This window comes from Corylus avellana, chromosome ca5, assembly GCF_901000735.1.
Source record: "Corylus avellana chromosome ca5, CavTom2PMs-1.0".
Taxonomy (NCBI): domain Eukaryota; kingdom Viridiplantae; phylum Streptophyta; class Magnoliopsida; order Fagales; family Betulaceae; genus Corylus; species Corylus avellana.
In genome coordinates this window covers 29,167,298-29,187,380 of record NC_081545.1, presented here as the reverse complement: position 1 = coordinate 29,187,380, position 20,083 = coordinate 29,167,298, and the positions used below count along the sequence as shown (strand labels likewise).

Genomic DNA, 20,083 nt, shown 5'->3' with positions numbered 1-20,083 from the left:
TCCTCTCCCGTTTAAATAAACAAAAGAGGAGAAAGTTCTTTTAAAAAATTGTAAAAAAAAAATAAAAAATGAAGGTGATACTATAATTTTACAAAAAGAAGGTAAACCGAGAGAATCCAATTCCCATTACATGTACAACCAACTAATATTGGATGCTAATGTTGGGCAATAAGGAGCCAACTACTTGGAATTCTAATGGTTTCAAAATCCAAAATTAAAACCGAATTAAATGCAAGGCAAAACAGAGTACAACCCGGTAAAAACACTAAACACAATGAGCAATGCCACATTCTCTTAAGTCTCATCTCAATAGGCTAATGTAACGATGGCCATCAACTCTTAAATCAATCTTTATTAAAAAATAAAATAATCCAAGAACCGACAAGCCCTTTCACATTAGCCCAATGAGATGAGATGAGCAAGATGAAAGTTGAATACTTAAGATTACTCATTTATCTAGCACATGCATCACAAAAATAAGACTACTATTGAAGAGCACTTCATTACTATCACCCTATTTGATGATAGCAGATAAAACTACAACCAAACTCGAACTAAATAGATAGTTCTACATCCTTGGCTTGCAGAATTACGCACATCGAGAGAAGGAGGTTCACACCAGTAGCATTGGTCTTATGTAAAGGACATCAAACCAAATATCAAGGTGTCAAAATTTTTATGCAGAATCCTACTCAAATGCAATTATAGTAACTCTAAAATGAAATAGCAGTGCCAAAACACAAAAACCGACGATAGCATCCCTTTCAAGCCTCGTTAAGTGGATATTCGAATACTACATCTTTCCCAGTAAGCTTCCTGTAGACACCAGAAAAGGTTTCCAGCTTGTACTCGGTGTTGTTCCGCTCCTTGGGGTCCAAGAAAACCTGACACGAGAACAGACATCAACAATTAGGATGGCTGATGATAACAAAAATAAATAAATCAGTTTTTGCACTCATCGATCCGTTCAATCGCTAGAGCACTAAATTTGGCAATCACCTTAATTACTTTGGACCCATCAATTCGGTATCTGATGCGTTTGCCAACAATCTCAGCAGGATGCACTATATCCTCTAGCATAGCATCATGGACCGCTGTTAGTGTGCGGGAGCGTGGTCGCTGAGCAGCAGAGCCTTTCTTTGGTGGTCGGACAATCCTGCGGGTAGCAAGCACAACAACATCCTGCCAAAAGTAACAAATGCAACAAAAAATTCACTAACGATGTGTTAATCAACAAAGATATGGTACATCAAGCCACATTTAAGATGAAATGGAGTTCAAAGTTCAAAAGTTAATTCCCAGAGCAAATTGCCAACACCCTTTGCACACCACACTATCCCATGTGATGTTCAAAATTATTGTTAAAAATCACAATAACATAACTTCTGACTATTTTACATTGTTAAAGAAAGTTAATAGAAAACACATTATAGCATCACACTGTGTCACTTGCCAAACAAGGTCCGGACATTGACAACAAATCACATTATCAATGAGAATGCATAGAAATAAAAAGAATAACACATTACCTTGCCACTGAATTTTTTCTCCAGTTCTCTGACAAGGCGAGGATGAATCTTGCGGAAGGACTTCCGCAATCTGTAGGGAACATATATCACCACTGCCTTGCGATTTCCAGAAACATCCAGCTGACTGTGGAATTAAATAGGTTATCCTCATAATTAGTAAAAAAAATTACAAACCATTAGAAAATACAAAACTCGTCGGAGCACGTACGTTGCTGAATTGATGTAGAGATCTTTCAAGTCACTTTTTAGCTCCTGATTGGTGTTCTCCAAATCAAATAGGTACTGCATATACACCAAGCATTAAATTTTAATATATTGTATTGGCAGAGATTATGAAACACCAGCTATTAGAAAGTGGCACAAAATCTAACCTGCGCAACGGTATCCTCAAATTCAGTGGGCTCAACATCATTGTCTTTGTGGATTTTCTTCCTTGAAGAGTACATCTTCACAGACCTGATGAATGGGCAAGATTTGTAAATTTACGCTAATCTAGGGAAGGGACCATTAATATACCAAGAGAAAAACAAACAGTTGAACATGGATTATTATCTCTATATACTTCTTTACAGTTAATCACATCCTTACTAACACACTAGTGTTCTTTCAACAGCTTCCAAAATGAGGCTATTGGCAGTAACCTTGTCGGTGATGTTAGGTTGTTCAGAATGTGAAAGATTTCCTACATTTTCTTTTTCCAATAAAAGAAACATCCATGAAACATTCCCTAACAAGATGGTAGATAATTTTACAATGGGCTCCCCAAAAAGTTTCAACTATGCTTCATACTTCATAGAAAAGGTTAACTAACAACTGAAAAGAGAGAATTTGATTGATCGATAAATTAAGATAGAAGGTGTACTCTATACTCCAGTCACATACCCTAACAGCATTTTGATCCCCAAATGAACATTCAACTTCAATATAGAGCAGTTGCAAATATAGAGCCTTTATGCTTTTGTGGTAGCTAACAACCCACATGTATATAAATACAACTGAACAAGAGTTTTTAAGTCTCGAAATCCATCTAAAAAGACCTGAAAGAAACAAAAATCTCCAGTCAACCTAATAGATTTCTTTGGCTTGCTTGAAGTTTTCTTTCTTTTTGTTTAGTGCAGGAACAAGAAACAATGTAGATAAACTTCTTATTTCTTTTGTTCACTGTACTCAGGAACCAAATATCAAAACCCCCCTTTAAAAATATGAAAAGGGCATCATTAAAACAGGATCCAAAATGATGAGCCCATTATCGCAACTACTTGCTTATGTTTTATTTAAAATGTATTTTGATCTACAAACAGACACACATAAACCCATTGACATTTAATTTGTTAAACCAATATTCCAAGCACTACAATCCATTCTATATGGATAAACAAGTCAAATAACAACCATAAAAATGATCATAATGTAAAGTAATATCATTAACAATACGATATTCATGATTAAATGGTAATAGCGGAACTCAAATATCATCTCTAACGAGAATCTTCATTGAAACAACAACAATAAATCCAAATTACTAAACAAGCAAAAATTAGCTTATATATCATCTATTTTTACAGAAAGAAATCCCATGTATCAACTCATGTCAATATTTTCTTTATCAAAAAAAAAAGACTTCTTATATTTATTCAGGCCTTAGAAAATAAATACTTACGTTAACCCATCAGATCCCCATGAAGACAATATCAACACCAAGTGTATACAGTTACTTCTATAAAGTTACTCATCAACATTAGCTAGTTTCTCGTTATTTTCCCTCAATTTTTCAGGGAACCAAACAGAACCTCACTACCATTTTCAAATAGAAAAAGGCAAGAGCTTGAATCACAGACTCAAGACAAAAATACAAGAATTTAATTACGACCCAGTTGAAGAAAACGGAAAAGAAGGCAACCCTTTTGTTCTTTTAGGTACGCACCGTGAAATGAAGCCGAGGCCGATAAAGCTCTGCTGCGCTCAGGAAAAACCCCTAGGCTTCAAGCTTTGTGGACAACGAGGCGAGCGAGTGGAAGCTAGGCTTTTATGAGGACAAGCTTATAGGAGTGAAAGGCGTTGTGGAAGAGAATAATTTCAGTGTAGCCAGTGCATAAAGGAGGAATTTTGTACACCCATTCAGCAACTGCCACGTCCGCTTATTACACAAACTTAAAATGAGAACAGAATACCAAAATAATTCTTCTCTCATTAAAAAGAATAAAAGTTAAAAGAAAAATTAGAAGGATGCAAGGGGAGAAGCAACAGCCCATGAGGGCGTGCCACCCCCGATGGGTGGCCTGGGGGTGGCCGCGATCCACCCCTAGTGGCCGAATCTCTCTCCCACAATCACCCCCTAGTAGCGGGACCTCTCTCCCTCTCTCTCCGCTGAAGGCAATATGAGGCAGCATGGGTGGTGGCAGCGCATGCGTGTGTTGTTTGAGAGAAACAATCCAGTGTTTTGCTCTCATATGTTTTTTTTGCAAATTTTTTTCAATACTGATATGTTAAACTCTGAGTGGGTTGACCACACAAAAGACCCTCTCGTAGTCTTATTATTATTATTATTATTATTATTATTTTTTCCTTTTTATTATTATTTTTTTTAATTTTATATTTGGATTCGGCTTACTCAAACATCTTCTATAATACAAACTAATGGCCCATATTTCATCAAAATAAATGTTTGTTTTTTTTTATTTTTGCTATACATTTTAGTTTTAGGGTCTGTTTGTGATTGCGTTTGTGGATCTCAAAAGTGCGTTTAACATCCTAAAAATTCGTTTGAAAAACGTTTGGTAAAAAAAATTCAAAGTGCTTTTGAAGGTAAAAAAAACGTAAAAATGACCAAAACGCACTTTTAACAAAAGCTTAAAAATGAATCTTTTGCCCAAACGCTTTTTTTTTTTTTTTTACTTAAAAACTCTATTTCTCAAATGCAATCTCAAACATGCTCTTGAGTTTTTTTAGAATTGCATTTGAGATATAGAGTTTTTAAGTTAAAAAAACATTTTTTTTGGCAAAAATTTTATTTTTAAGCGTTTGTCAAAAGTTCGTTTTGGTCATTTTTAGAGTTAAAAAAAAAAAAGTATTTCTAAATTTTTTTACCAAATATACCAACTTTTGTTTGGCACAACTTTTTATATACTAAAAGTACTTTTTAAACTCTCCAACACAATCTCAAACATGCCATTAGCCGTATAATTGCCACCGCAAATGAACATACATGAACCTACACTCAGCTCTTATATTGAATTGATATATAAACACCGCTGAGACCGGACAATTTTAAACTTTGTTTCGACATAAAACATTTTCAGCTGCAGAACATTTTACAAGAAAACTACAAATCTTCTAGTGTATAATTGTCATCCTGAAAACATTTTTCATTTTTAACTCATACTGAAAATATTTTCCAGAAAACATTTTCGGATTTTCCATGCAATTGTCTCCGAAGGGAAGGGGTTGAAGTCATCAGAAGATGTAGTGTCCAGAGTGTGCCGTAGACGTAGTGTACATGTTGGCGCGCACACGGGGGTTGAGAAAGTGTACATGTAAACTATTTTACACAAAACAATAAAGTGTTTCACGATTGATCGAAAATGTTTAACACTTAATTACCCAAAGAGCCCCAAAATTCCGATCTTCTGTTTTTTTTTTCCCCAGTGTAACAAAAGGGAGAGATGCCTGAAGATTGAAATACTTGAAAGATATAAATACAGTTTAATTGGCACTTGTGTGGCTCTTGACATGAGCTACTCAAGGAAGCAAGCCAGATATCATATATTGGACAAAATGTGTGCTTGTTCCCAGTCATATCGGTCCTATTTTTTTAAAGCAGTTAACCATGATAGGATAACTTTTGCACCTTTCTCCCATGAACAATCCAACATCATGTCATGAGCAACCCCTTCAATACTGATTGGTGACATGCCATAAAACCGGCCTGTTTCATTGAGACCTTCAGCATCCTACAAAATATTTCGACTCGATCAAAGCAGGTCCAAAGCAAATGAACTAAAAAGGAGAGTCTTAAGTGGAAGAGTTAAAAAAACAGGCATTATTGAAGCAGTGGATTGGAGACTGTTATGTAGGATCAGCAATGGCAGAGCCTGTCACAGAATTAGAGAGAGAGAAGAAGAAGAAGAAGAAAAAAAAAAGAGCAGGTGGGTATGAATTTAAGTGTTAAAACTTTGGCTTACCACAATGAAATCATCACTTGCACCCAACACAAGAACCTCAATAGAACCTTTTGGCGCTGAAGGAACTGGAAGTGATGCATTCAGCTTCCTCAGATCAAACAATGGCATCCTTGAACTTTCTCTCATTAGCTCCTGGTAACTGCAGAAAACAAAAGTTGAAGATAAGATCCACCATTGAAAAAACAGTATAAAGATCTGTAAAAATAAAATAAAAAAATACATAATTCTTGGGCTAAAAGGAATGCCAAATAAATATAATACAACCTTTCTCCATGAGACCCATACTATAGTGAAAATGGTTCTGGTTCATGTGTATGATCAATAGAACCTAACAGTGGCCATATATATAGTGTAGGAAATCAGACCAAGTTGAGTTCCAATTATTAGTTAATGGGTACCAACGTTATTTAGTATTTTATTATTGGTCAACATAATAGTTTTAAATATGGATGGCTAGTAGCTCAAAAGAATTATTGGTCAATATCAAAGTAGGCAGATTAAGATTGCCATGATTCAAAAAAGTTCTTGCCATATTTACACTATATCCCCAAATGATTAGTCATGGTTGCAATTGAAACTTTTTGGAACCACTTATAAAGTCATATTCCACATTCTACACAATTAATATGGGACTTTGGACATACATGCCTTCACGATACACTTACCCAATGTTAGAGTTAACACAGTACTTGAATTGTGAAGGCGGGCATGTGTTCAGTCCCACATTGGTTGTTTATTAGGTGAAAATAGGCTTTATAAATGATTCTCAAAAGGTCCACTTGTAACTACGACTAGTCCTTTTGGGATATAGTGCAGATGTGTATAAAGCTTCCTTGGATCATGAGTGCAATAGAATCAAAAAGTCCTGTAAAATTCAAATCCCAAATTCACTCTACTTTAAATTTTTCTCAATTTCCAAACTCAACGACACACACCAATCACACTTTATATATCTCTTAGTTCCTTGTCAGGACGAATACGAAGGGCAGAAGAAAGTCCTCAACATTGAACCAAAAGTCAGCTAATAGTGAAAAACGTATCAGTACAAACCCTTTCAACATAGGGCTAGCTTTGCCACACAAATCAATAATGGGATATACTATAGTGTGGATGTCATGCATGATGCTCTATGCACCCACCAATCAATTCAAGCCATATCATAATACAACCAAGTTTCAATTTTTTTTAAAAAAAAAATCTTACCTTACCAGTGAGGTTCTATACAAGAATATACAATTTTTTTAAAAAAAAATTGCAAGTAGGGTTCACCTATTAGCTCTGGTAGGGTGAGTTTGGTAGACATTGACTCAAGGTACAAGCCATCACTCAACTTTCCAATACAGAAACAGTTTATCAAGGCAATATATGCATGTCAATACACAAACTAAGGTTCAAAGTTAAAGATATAAAGTATCTTGTTCAATGCAATTTTAAACAAACTGCCTATGGACTTCAAGAGAAGTGGTAAAAAACAAACCGTAGAACGAGATGATCCTCCATTGTCGCAGAGAAAAAAGTCTCCTTACAAAGAGGAAGAGAAGTTTGGAAAGCTTTTGCTGCTAAGCTGCGTGTTACCTGCTCAAGTTCATATGGATTGTGTCTGAGTCAATAACAACTGATTTTCATTTTTACTGTAAGAATGCGCATGAAAGTAAAATGAAGACATTGATTGAGAGGTTCTCATATTTTCTGCAAGATCAAGCACGGCATTTAGAAGTATTTAATGGATTACTAAAAACATAAACAATGTAAGTTTTGCTTCAAACATTCTTTACATAATTAAGCCTCCATTCTTCAAGATAATGAATTGAGACATGCAACTCTATGAAGTCCTATGGCAAACGTGTAACCACCAGTGTATTCTAGATGTATAGCTAAGATACTCAAAACAGTTGTTTGTGAGCATAAATAAGAAAAGGATGCACCCATGTTGTTTTTCTCAAAAGAGTGAAAGTAGATACCTTAAAAGCAGCAATAGGCTTGGAGAAGAGATACCGCCACACTAACCCACTGAAAATTTTTTTTTGAAGAAATTCAGTCCTAGCTTGGTTCGTGTAAAAGAAAAGTAAAATATCATAAACATGAGACAGTAGAAAAAATCACCTATTACCCGAAGGAGGTACAGAGCAGACAAGAGCAGCTCCTGTAAGCTTGGGGTAAAAAGTTTCCATTCCTAGAATAAAGTCCAGTCAGCATAAAGAAGGGAAAAAAAGTGAGGAATGTAAATCTGATAGGATTCCTAGGAATATGAGATTTTCATATTTGGTTTATTCCTAGGCATTCTGTAGGAACTATTTATGCTTTCCAATTTTTTTTTCTATCTTCAAGTGCATAAGGTTGTTTGACACAAAAGTATTTGAAAACTAGACTAAAAATGACAGGGAAAAAATAACTATATATAAACCATGGGTTTTGTCATTAGGATTACTCCGTTTAGTGGAGTTGATCTTCTGACATCAACACCAGCTGTGGGTCATTGACGTGGGATCATAATGCATTCTATTTTTAATTCTGCAATCAATGATTAAATTGTAAAATAAAATCACGATTTATTTTGAAAAAAAAAAAAAAAAAACTTAATAGATTTCTTTTTGTGGATGATAATAGATCCTCAAGTTGATGCTTGATTAGGTTGATAAGGCTCGAAGTTGAAGATTGATGTGCCTATTGTCCAGGTCTTACGAATGGTAAATTGATGTTGTTAAATTTTTTGAATTTCTTCATATTTCTCAATTTGAGTTTTTCTTGTTTCTTATGTATTTTAATTTTTTTACTTGTTTAGTTTTTTTTGGCAACGTAGCTTGCACTAATTCACTGGAAATGGGGCTCGTTTCGGGTTCTAGTACTTATCAATTTCATTACAGAAAATTATTTTAGAAAGTCGTTTATTTTTGTTAACCTCAGTTTTAACAATTGTGTTTTTTTGTGACTGCAGGAGAAAGATTTGCATTTATCAAAATCAAAGATGGTTGGGAGTATATCATATGGATGAATCTTAACATAGAGGGAGAGAATGCTATAAATACTTCGAAGAATAAGATAGTATACTTTGTTCTCCTTCAAAAACTCTATAACAGTGGTTTTTTTTTTTTTGATAAGTAAAAGTATTATATATCAAAAGCGCAAAGGGGCGCAACCCATATACAAACTGCCACAATAGCCAACCACCACTATGGAAAAAAAAAAAAAAAAATCCCAGTGGTCACCTAAACTGCTGTTATAGCAACAGATAAATTGTGGAAGTCATGAGATGTTTGGAGGCAGTTTCTCCAACCATTGCTATAACTTCTACCAGTGGTTTTCAAAGGTTTTAACATTGATTTTGATTGCTGCTAAAATTTTGCTTTCTTGTAGTGGGTGAAACCGAGGCATCAACATAGCCATCGATTATCAATAATAATAACTGACACTACAATTGATTATCATTGTAGTTAATATTTGTAAACTGTTTTTGGCTTTATTTCAGTTAAATATTTTCAGGCAGACGTGAATTGAGTTAGATCTAAAATGCACTTTCTAATTCTACAACTTTATTGTTTCTTGCCTCATCCATCTAGAGTATTGCTTCACCTTCATCAAATAAATGTGAACCAATTAAAAGATTACCTGAAGCCTGGTTATTCTTCATATTTGCAATGTAATACTGAAGAATAAGCCCTCCAAATGAATGTCCAAGCAACACTGGTGGTGACAATACTTTATTCCTGATGAACTCAGCAACATCACCTGCATGCGTCTACTGCAGAATTTACGGTGAAAAAAAAGAAAAAGAAAAAGAAAAATAAGAACATAATATCCGGTATGGAAACAATGGAATATACAAAACAACGAATGACCACAATCAAAATTATCGTTTTGAAGGAGTCATTTTCCAATGGAGAGCTAAAATACCTGAAGAGTGCCAGCAACAGAACCAGCAGGTGCATCACTTTCACCCTGACCAAGAAGAATAAGAAATACCAAATCAGCCCCACATTTGCATACAAACAATATAGTAACTCCAGTAGTTTGATATAGGTTCCAGAGTCGGCCCAAAACAAAAAAAAAAAAAAGATTCAGGTTTTAGAGAAGTGCTGTTTTGCATTGGTGCCATTAATGATATAATCACCTTGAAAAGCAGATGATCATTAAAAGGAACTTTACATTTCCATATAGCTACACATATGTACACTTTAGAAACATATAGGTTGAGAACCGTGCTGGCTCAGCAACATATCCTTTAGAAACATATAGGCTGAGAAGGTTCAGAACTGTACTTGCTAAGACTAATGATGAAAATTCTAAAATTCAAAATTTTAGAGTTTTAGAATAAGGGTCATCAAATTCCTTTAGAAACATATAGTTCCTTTCTCTTTCCACATTTTCTCAAAATGGAGAAAGGATTAAACAAATATGGGTCATCAAATTCCCTAGCACATGTTCCATACATTATTTCTCATTTGCAAATTTTAACACATAAAGATTGTGGGTAATTCTTTTTTTTCAAAAAAAGAGTCAGCTTGAGTAACGAACCACTACCAACTTACTGAAAAGTGACACAGAAACTCAAACCAATTGAACGCCAAGAAAGAAGATAGAGCTAACACCAGCATCTTAGATATAGCTATTGCCCCCCCCCCCCAAAAATAAAAATCACATATTGCCACAAATTTATGCAAACAGAGCTTCAAGAATGGAGAAAAATGCAGGGAGAGAGAGAGAGAGAGAGCGAGAGAGAACCCACCTGACCCAGCAAGCTTATAGCATAGCAATCAAACCCACAACCTGAAAAAAATGGAAGCCAGTGTTCGGCCCAGCACCAAGCAGCATGGTAGCTTCCATGGACAAAAACCAAAGGTGGGTTTTCATTGTTTCTCTCATCTGGGTCCTTGTCTACAACACCCTTCTGCACAATGACCTCCATGTTCAGACCAGAAGGGAGCTGATGAAAAATGCGGGCCTGTCCCTGCTTTAGCTCGTAGGGTACCGGCATTTTCCGAGCTCCGTTGAGGACAGCCCGGGGCTTCATTGTCATTTTTGGGAAGCAAAGTGTTGGTTGAGGAAGGGATTTGGTCTGGAGCGAGAGAAGAGCAGCCATTGCCGTGAAATTGAGCTATTACACACATTCCCCACTCACCGTCACAGCTTTTGCTTTGGTTTTATCTAATTTTTGACTTCTTTGTTTCTTGGAAACTACCGCAGCTGTAAATCTACCAGTGCTTTTACCAGATCCATAAAAAAAAATCACCCTACATTAAACTCAACATTACTAAATTAATTTTGAGGCGTGGTGTTTATATTCAACATCCCTCGATGTTTCTCTCTAGCAGAACCTCCACGGAAGAGATCGATTGCTATCGACAAGAAAATCCTAGAAAAATCAAGAGAAATCGACGAAGAATCATGTAGAACGGTCAAGAAGAAGCAGCAGAAGCACTTGGTGACAGCGGTGGAAAAAGAAATTGAGAAAAAACTTATATTTAAATTTATAGAAAAATTTAATTAATATTTTTTTAAAAAAATACATATATTTTAAATAAAGATAATTGTTTACATTTACTTTCAAGTACCAATTGCTTATTCTCTAATGTGACAATAAAAATCACAGCTAGATGAAATAATGTAATTTTAATATATGTTTCTTTGTCCTTTCCCCGATCTATGCCCTATCACTCAGATAAAAATGTTAAAAGATGAACACTTAATTAAGAATGAAGAATATCATTTATTGTTGTGCAAGTATAGATGGAGAGGATCCTATTCCGTATATCCCGGAAAAGGATTCTTTCCATTTCAAAATCTCTCAATTTCCTTCATTTAGTGTATTTTGAAGGGTATTGCATTTAATGTACTACTATCATTAAAACTTTTGGACAACACTACCCTTCAAAATGTACTAAATGGAAGAAATGGAGAGATTTTGAAATTGAGAGGATCCTATTCCGTATATCCCTATAGCCATCAACAATTCAACATATTGAAAGTGATTAAACAAGATAACCAAGTGGGCAGGGTTATTTAAACTGGTTCTATTGTTCTAAGTTTCTAACAAGGGGACAAAGAAGAAACTGAAGATATGGAAGATTTAGATTTCTTAGATTTGAGTTATTTTGACCATTAATTATAATTTATAAAAGTTCGGACAGAAATTTCCTCCAAACCAGTTTGGAATAAATATCATTCAACCCATTTAAAATAGTGTCAAGTGTCTATAAACATTTAAAATGTACATTAAGGCCCCGTTTGGTTTGCGGAATAGACCTTTGGATTGGACTAGCTAACACTAGGCATAGCTAGTTATTTGTTTGGTAACACTCTATTCCTGAGAATAGTTTATTCCCATGGGACTACTAATCTCATACACACAGGGTTAGCTAAGCCACTCAAAAATGAGTGGCTTAACTAATCATTTCCTGTGTGATTAAGTTAATTGTGTAAATTGCCACAAAAAAACTCCACTTGTGGGATTAAATTTCGTTCTCTCTCTGATTCTTCTATATTTCTCTCTCTCTCTCTCTCTCTCTCTCTCTCTCTATATATATATATATATATATATATATATATATATCTCCGCTTCTCTTTTCTCTGTCAATATATTTCGTTCTCTCTCTTTTTCTATCTCTTTCTATTTTCTCTCTGATTCTTTTGGTACAGTATTTCTGCAAGTGCAAACAATTTTTTTTTTTTTTTTTTCTCTATGTTGTCTCTCTTCTTTGTATCGTTTCTCTCTGATTTTATTCTCTCCGTTTCTCTGTCTTTTTATTTATGTACCTTTTTTTTTTTCTCTGTTTCTCCGTATCTCTTTTTTCTCAGTTTTTTTTTTCTTTGATGGAGAAACAGAATTTGCAAGGTTTTTATAAAATACAAATATAGAATCTGTTTTTTGATTTCTTTTGATTATTTGTACATTCTCCAACTATATTTTTTATATATAAATAATTTTGTAGCATAATTGAAAAAAAAAAAAAAAAAAAAGGCCACATACTTGACATAATTAAAAACAAAAAGGAAAAAGAAGTTATAGTAAAGTTGTTTACGTTCTAAAAAAATAAATAAATAAAAAAAATAAAATAAAATATGAAAGTCCTTAATAATATAAATTGTATTTGTATTATAAGGGTATTTTAGAAAATTTGATCACAATATGATTTCATTCACCAACATATTGCATTGTACCAAACAAAATAATAGGATTAGCTAGTTTATTCCAGCGTTACAACCAAACAAATGAATAGGAATAGCTAATCTATTCCACACTCTTCTATTCCCAGTAATAGCTAATCCTTTTCCAATGGACTAGACATTCTGCCAACCAAACGAGGCCTAAATTCTTAATATCATTAATAGCAGTTTACTAATTTAGACTAAATTTATGTGCCATTTAAGTGTTTATAGACACTTGACACTATTTGAAATGAATTAGAGGATATTTCCTCAAGACTGATTTGGAGAGCTTCGTCCTTTCATGTTGGCAGGAGAGTCAGCCGCAAATCAATTAATCGCCAATTAAGGAAACACCAAATCAAGGCAGAATCCCACTTCATCAACTTTCCTTGCATACCTCAATCATGTAATCTCACCTATGACCTACCACTATATATGCTTACAATTCTTGTCCATATAATCACACGTATATGCAAAGTCTATCTTATTGTGCGAAATTAAGCACAAGATTTGGTTTGTCATTCATGGTGAGGGAACACATATCCATGAACACATATTATGTCATACTTCCATTATCTTTCACCTTACTTCTGCCAGCCATGCCCTTCTGTCTCAAGTCCCAACTATTTCGAGACACTCTACAGTTGAGCACAATTATAAAACTTAAGAAATGAGTTGAGCACTATTATGCCCATAAGCGCTAGGTCGAAAGGACCGAAAAGCGGCGATGAAACTTGAAAATTTATTTCTTATCCACAGGCCTCGATTGACCGAGATGTTAAGGTGACACGTGTTAGATTGGGCTTGTGTGGCAAAATGAACGGCTGAGATTAATTTTGATGAGATCGGTCGACCAGCCTAGTCATGCCGTGTGTTCAATGTATAGGGTTGGGTCAGGCCAACTTTAAAGTGGCGGACGTAGATGTCTAACACCAAACCACCTGTAAATTTTTTGTGTTATTTTTTTTCTCTCTTGCTTCCGCTATTATTTATGTAATTTAGTTTTCCTCACAAACGTCAACACATCATCAGAGCTTCATCATTATTTCAACAAAGAGTATGAATACAAGTATATAACATTTGAAATTCAAAGCTATGCAATTTAAGATATATAGAAAGCAGATGCTATCCTATCCTGTAGGGTTTGTTGTGGAGATGAACTCTTGACTCATTAGTTTCAACAGGTAGGTTAACAGGTAGGAGGTGACACAGTATTTAATGCTACCAGAGCTTCAACAAGTTTTCCCTATCTATGAAAAATGGAGTATTATACAAGCTATTAGGTTCTCTGTTTACTTCTTTAAGAGTGCTCAAATCTCCAATGCTCCTACAAACAACTTGAATGTTTCTTTTCCTTCAAATTTATGAATAGCATTTCGTTTGCAAATAACCAACATGTTTAAGGTCTTGTGTTTTGAGTTCTGTTTAGAGGTAGCCTAGTTAGATAGGGATTAAGTCTTGTCTCAAAATTAGTCCAGAACACCCTAGCAAGACCAGAAAAGGAAAAAAAAGAAAAAAAAGAAAGACAAAATAAAAAAGAGGACCGAATGAACATCCATGAATGTTTTCTTATCTTCCTCCTTACTTTTCCAAACTTTATCATTTTCTTTTGGAAAGAAGTTGGGAAAAAAAAAGAAAAAAAAAAAAAAGAGAGAGAGAAATTAAAGAAGAACCACTTTATTGTATATCCAAACATATCAAACCAACTCCAAAAGTTTATATTGGCTCTCATTACTGGAAGGATACATGTATATCCCTTGCAGGGACCCTACCAGAGGATATCAATCTCAGAAAATGAAGCTGCCACTTGAGCTCCCATGTGCCTTTTTTTTTCCCTCTCTTACTTCCTTAAGTGTAAAGGAAAACATAATTACACTGATACCCACATGGTAATAAGCCAAACCCAAATTAGACATTTTAACACAATAATGAACCTTTGTCTATAAAATGCACACTGGAACCCTCCATAATCTAAACACCATGGCTGAGTTTGAACAAGATTTGCAATGTTTTAAACCCTCCATACCCTTCTCAGAAATAAATACAGATATCGAAACGATAAACCAGTTCATTCAGCCAAATGCAAGCATGATGGGGAACTTCAATATTACAGAGTTCACAGTGGATAATTTCTTGGGCTTCCAACAACCTGAATCTCAGGCAGACTTATTGGCTCATGATCTTCCAGGTACTTCATATTCCAGCTGCTTAAATGAACTGCCAATTGTCCATACCATCACTTCAACAAGACATGATTTCCATGAGAGAAAGAAGAGAAAAGCATTGGAACTATCAACAAGCAGCTCAGAGAGCATTCCTTCAACAGCTTCTAGAGAGTTGAAAGATAATAGCAACTCTGCCAAAAAGAATGTGCGTTTCATTTTTTAATTTGATTTACTGTTCTTTCTAGTAAACTTTGACCTTTGTCATTCTATGGAAAAGGTTGGGTTTATAATTTATGGTTTGATATTTGCAGAGCTTAGAGAAAGGAAAGAAGAGGAGCAATGAGAAAGAACAAGACAAACAAGAGGAAGTCATTCATGTTAGAGCAAAAAGAGGTCAAGCTACTGATAGTCACAGCTTAGCAGAAAGGGTATTTATATTTGCATGTTATTAGTCGAATTAATGTATGCAAAATCAATAGATATTGATTATTATCTGTTGTTCTGATTGGAGAAAACATGAATTGAGAAGAGTCTAAGTGCAAAATCAATACCATTTCTTTGTATCAGGTGAGAAGGCAGAAAATCAATTACAAGTTGAGATGCTTGCAAGACCTTGTTCCTGGTTGCCACAAGGTAAATTTTGTTTTCTGTGTGTATTTGTATGCTGTGTATATTCTATAACATGGACTGGAAATTCACAGGCAATGGGAATGGCGGTGATGTTAGATGAAATTATCAATTATGTGCATTCACTCAAGAATCAGGTTGAGGTGAGCTGGAAAGAAAGAAAGTGATTTGTAATTGTGTTATATTAAAATCTAAAGCCTAGCAAATAAAAGGTTTTTTTTTTTTTCTCTTTTCTTCCTGAAATTCAGTTTCTTTCCACGGAGCTTGCAGCTGCATGCTCTTCTTATAGCTTGGTCTCGTTTACAGATGAAACGGCAAAAGCAAAGGTACTTTATCAAACAATTACTGAAAACTAGTAATTTCTAATTTTCATTGGACCAACTTGCTAATAGTTGAAATAAGTTTGGGGAGCTTAATTTGTTTCAAGAACAAACATATTAGGATTTAGGAGGGTTATGTTAAAAGATACATCCAAAAGTGGAGTTCAACAAAGAAAAAAACCTGGTTCTTATATCATATTAGAAATTCCACCAAAAAAGAAACTCAAAATGTACAGAAAGCCACAACCAAGACAATATCCATCCAACGTGGAATTTCCCTAACATATTGAATTGCAGTTGGGAAATGCAGTATAAAGATCAAACAGTCTAGAGGCTTTCAACTCGAAGATATATATATAGAATCTACGGCTGAAATTTTTGGATACGGCTCACAGACTCGACATGAACCTAAAATGAATTTAGCGAGTTAGGATTAATAGGTTTGACCCTTTTAATTAAACGGGTCTTAGAGTTGACATATATAGTCTTATACGCATACCTCGATAACAATTTTTGATATGACACAAGAACCCGATACAAACCCAACACTAAATTAGCGAGTCGGAGTTCGAAGGATTTGACCCGTTTATGCATATCTACATATATTTCTATACATATATATACTTTTGTGTATGTATTATTGTCCAAGTGTAGCTCTAAGATGAGTGATGCTTAATGTTTTAACTCTGCAGGGGACAAACTCACACCAGGCACACACCATGGAGTACGGGGGGAGGGAACAATATGGAGAGCAAACTCGCTTCCACACAACATGGCCACTTTGACTGATTTATGGCCCTTACTCCGGAAGTTGCTGCAAGCCACGTGAATATGCCTCCTACCCCTATCTCCCACAAAACAAGTCTCTTTCCAATTACTAGCTAGCAAAACATGCTATTGATATTTGAATTACTTCATGTAGGGCCGAGAACTAGACAGAAAAAGTCTGTAATCTCTGTTTCTCTCTTTGTAAACTTTAAGGGCTGTATACCTTTGACCATCTAAAAGAAAATTGTGGCTTGTAGCCTCCTATGTATCAATGTTTCCATGTCAGCAAGAACAGTTAATTAAGCACAAATTGGTTTTGAGGGGCCTGATACATTGCTTGTAAATCATATGAGTTTGTCGACAAAATTATGTGGCACTTGTATGATTTTCAATCCATTATATGTTCAACTAGCTACTAGTGAGCACATTATACTTGGTTAATATGTTCATGATTTCTCTTGGTGTGCAAGGTAGAAAAAGAATTCGTAGATATTTACTATTCCATAATCATGTATATTACATAATGTTGATACTGTGATTGCACGCCAAACACTTAGAGGAAGAAGCCTATTCTAAGTAACATAAATCATATAGAGAGATTATGTGTATCTATGTGTTTATTTATTTATGTAGGTTCGAACTCCTACACAAAAAATCATGATTTTGCCCCTAACCATCCGGACTAGACACCTGCAAGTAAGCCTTGGGTGAAGTATCTTTTGGACCTCGTTCCAACGAAGCTAGAATATAGACCAAGGCCAGAAACCCTCAATCAATGTCCCATTCGGACCACGTCAGGATGAGGTGGCAATATGGGCTTAGACCAATAGAGCACTCACATCCGGCTCAACAAATATTTAGTTAAAAAACACATTTTTTCCATTTTAGCTATCTACTTTTTCAAATCACCTACGTCCGACTCAACATTTTAGCTATTTACCTTCACTTTCCAATTTAAAATATTATTTATTTATCTACTTTTCATATTTCCAAGGAAGAGAGCAAGATTACTTTTATTATTAATATAAATAAGGATTTGTTGAGCTATAGTGCTCAGCAAATTTACTGAGAACTATAACAACTCAACAAATCCTTAGTCATTTTATTGAGCCGGATGTAGAGCATTTTTGTTCCATTGCTAGTTAAAATAGCCAAAAAACTAATTTGTTGAGGCCAATGTGAATGCTCTAAGGGGGTAGTTGAGCACGGTTATGGGCGGTTATATGATGTGGCACGAGAGTGATCTGGTGCACTATGTCTTATTGACTTCCAGGTATTCCCTCACCTGGGGCTAAAACAAGCTTCAAACTTTGGTCATGGGCCTCTCGTAAGTTTGCGCGGCCCAAATTACCTTGGTAACCGTTGGGCTTCTAGAAAGTTTGCACGCGGTGAAAAAAAAAAACACATTGGGGAAGCAAAAATATCACACTTCACCAAGAAAAACACCCAAATTGAAAATGGATTTCAATGACGACGTTTTCTGACCAACGATAACGTCATGATTTTGCTATCTTCGGAACAAAGGAGTCCTGTCCCGATAAGAGAGAAAATAGAAGCTTTGTTTGCTAGAGCTTGAACATGATAGGCGTTCAAAGATCATATCAATACTCTGATACCATGTTAGAAATAAGAGATACAAAACGAACAAGATAAGCAACTAAAGAAAAACTTTGTACAAGCTGTATATTTTTCTTGATGTTTGATGATTACATGATGGACTATTTATACAAGAAAATTGAGAGACACAATCCTGTGATTATTCTATACATGGAAGTCACTTCTGTAAAAGAAAGATGTTATTCTTTTTCTGCAAGTTGGGTAGGTGAGCAACAAAATTCCTGGTTGAAGTTTCCTTTCTCATTTATTGTAAGTGGCTGAGCATTGCTCTTGCTGTCCTTCTTTGCTCATATCTCCTTTTGAAAATCCAAAAATATCGTTTGTCAAATAATTATTGGGCCTTCAGTACTATTTTGCAGACCCAATGACGACTTCCCATCAGATTCAAACATGCAGATTACATCTGAGAGACAGCCAGACATTCAACAATGATGACAAATGAATACAGCCAATAATAGGATTAGCAAGAAGGTGTCCCACAAGTAAATGGATAAAAAGAATTTATGGATTTTGCCAGTTCAATTGTGAAGTGATTGAAAACAACTAATATAGTATAACTTTTGGAGCAATATTAAAGGAGTCTATAGCAGATGCATTGGATCCAAAGATATGGGTTTGAAGCAGTACAGCTGCCTGAATGGGGCCATATTATGCTCACAAGAGGATGGGACAATGTGGGTTGTGGGATTTCTTGCATGAAAAAGGCTAATGAACCTTTAAAGCTTCTACAATCTAAGTTTGATCCTTTTTCTTTGACCCTTTTTCGACTATATCTCACTTGGCATTTCTTAAGTGCATGCACACTGAGAAAGAGAATATATAGGTAGTGTGCTAAGAACATTTCCATTAAAAGTGATTGAAAACATGGAAACACAAGTATTATCATTGAAAAGTTTGGTGATCAATGGAATATTAGTGTTGGTCATCAGGTAGTGTATATGACCAACAAGTTAAAACAGGGAAAAAAAAAAATGGTAATTACCTTTTTCCCACATCAACTATAACAAATTGTCACTTTACTCCCATGAACTGACAACTCTACAGCCCGATCCTATCAAACTACCATTTTGTGCCTAAAACCCCCTTCCGTCAGTTAAATGTGTTAACTCAGACGGTCAACCTATCATGTGTGTTCTACATGTCATCTTAAAATTTTCTATCTTACTTTTGCCCACAGTAGGGTTGTCAGTTTATGGGAGCAAAATGACAATGTGTTGTAGTTAATGGAGGGAAAAAGTGGAATAGAAAATTTCAAAATGGCATGTGGGGCGCACGTGACTGGTTGACCGTCTGAGTTAACACCTTTAACTAACAGAAATGGGGGTTTGGGCACAAAATAGTAGTTTGATAGGGTCGAGCAGTAGGGTTATCAGTTCATGGGGGCAAAGTGATAATACATTATAGTTGATGAAGGAAAAGACAATTATCCAAAAAAAGAAAAAAAAAAGAAAAAGCAAAAACAAAAGCCTTTTTGTGCCATGAGCATTGAGAAAGAAGTACATGTGAATTGACTTGTTGTATATATGCATTAATTGCAAGAATCTAGCCTAGCTAGGTTAGGTGAGTCTTTTTTTTTTTTTTTTTTTTGTTAAAGATAAGAAAGAATAAATTCAGACTGTCAGACGATGAGCTGTCATTTTACCTAAAATTAATCTTTAAGAGAGATAAATTCAAGGTTTTTTATGGACCTCACATTGCGTCTAATGAGCCCAACTTTAAAGGAGACTCTGAAA

General features: G+C 35.0%; 3 protein-coding genes across 3 annotated transcripts; 1 reads left to right on the top strand and 2 right to left on the bottom strand.

Moving 5' to 3' along the window:
* Positions 1-483: 483 nt before the first annotated feature.
* LOC132181227 (small ribosomal subunit protein eS7-like) lies at positions 484-3,563 on the bottom strand. Its single transcript, XM_059594348.1, has 6 exons — positions 3,454-3,563; positions 1,901-1,985; positions 1,738-1,811; positions 1,530-1,653; positions 1,000-1,182; positions 484-884 (listed from the first exon to the last, which is right to left on the bottom strand). Exons 2-6 carry the CDS (start codon positions 1,973-1,975, stop codon positions 765-767), a joined length of 576 nt encoding a protein of 191 aa, XP_059450331.1. The 5' UTR covers positions 1,976-1,985; positions 3,454-3,563; the 3' UTR covers positions 484-764.
* Positions 3,564-5,100: 1,537 nt separating this feature from the next.
* On the bottom strand, positions 5,101-11,124 carry LOC132181319 (uncharacterized). Its single transcript, XM_059594486.1, has 8 exons — positions 10,434-11,124; positions 9,602-9,646; positions 9,317-9,446; positions 7,814-7,883; positions 7,672-7,720; positions 7,188-7,285; positions 5,711-5,849; positions 5,101-5,479 (listed from the first exon to the last, which is right to left on the bottom strand). Exons 1-8 carry the CDS (start codon positions 10,785-10,787, stop codon positions 5,333-5,335), a joined length of 1,032 nt encoding a protein of 343 aa, XP_059450469.1. The 5' UTR covers positions 10,788-11,124; the 3' UTR covers positions 5,101-5,332.
* A 3,679-nt stretch (positions 11,125-14,803) lies between these two features.
* On the top strand, positions 14,804-17,168 carry LOC132182577 (transcription factor BEE 1-like). Its single transcript, XM_059595862.1, has 6 exons — positions 14,804-15,223; positions 15,330-15,446; positions 15,586-15,651; positions 15,720-15,788; positions 15,894-15,971; positions 16,658-17,168. Exons 1-6 carry the CDS (start codon positions 14,834-14,836, stop codon positions 16,748-16,750), a joined length of 813 nt encoding a protein of 270 aa, XP_059451845.1. The 5' UTR covers positions 14,804-14,833; the 3' UTR covers positions 16,751-17,168.
* Positions 17,169-20,083: the final 2,915 nt, after the last annotated feature.

Bases quoted from the DNA above. Each gene is read 5' to 3' on its own strand.
- LOC132182577 (XM_059595862.1), top strand. From the start codon at position 14,834: ATGGCTGAGTTTGAACAAGATTTGCAATGTTTTAAACCCTCCATACCC. The intron at 15,224-15,329 runs GTGCGTTTCATT...TGATATTTGCAG, and splicing joins GCAACTCTGCCAAAAAGAAT to AGCTTAGAGAAAGGAAAGAA. The intron at 15,652-15,719 runs GTAAATTTTGTT...GGAAATTCACAG, and splicing joins TTGTTCCTGGTTGCCACAAG to GCAATGGGAATGGCGGTGAT.
- LOC132181227 (XM_059594348.1), bottom strand. From the start codon at position 1,975: ATGTACTCTTCAAGGAAGAAAATCCACAAAGACAATGATGTTGAGCCC. The intron at 1,812-1,900 runs GTTAGATTTTGT...GTGTATATGCAG, and splicing joins TTGAGGATACCGTTGCGCAG to TACCTATTTGATTTGGAGAA. The intron at 1,183-1,529 runs GTAATGTGTTAT...TACTTTTGGCAG, and splicing joins AGAAAAAATTCAGTGGCAAG to GATGTTGTTGTGCTTGCTAC.
- LOC132181319 (XM_059594486.1), bottom strand. From the start codon at position 10,787: ATGGCTGCTCTTCTCTCGCTCCAGACCAAATCCCTTCCTCAACCAACA. The intron at 9,647-10,433 runs GTGGGTTCTCTC...CTTCTTGGTCAG, and splicing joins CTATAAGCTTGCTGGGTCAG to GGTGAAAGTGATGCACCTGC. The intron at 7,286-7,671 runs GTATCTACTTTC...GAACTTGAGCAG, and splicing joins AGCCTATTGCTGCTTTTAAG to GTAACACGCAGCTTAGCAGC.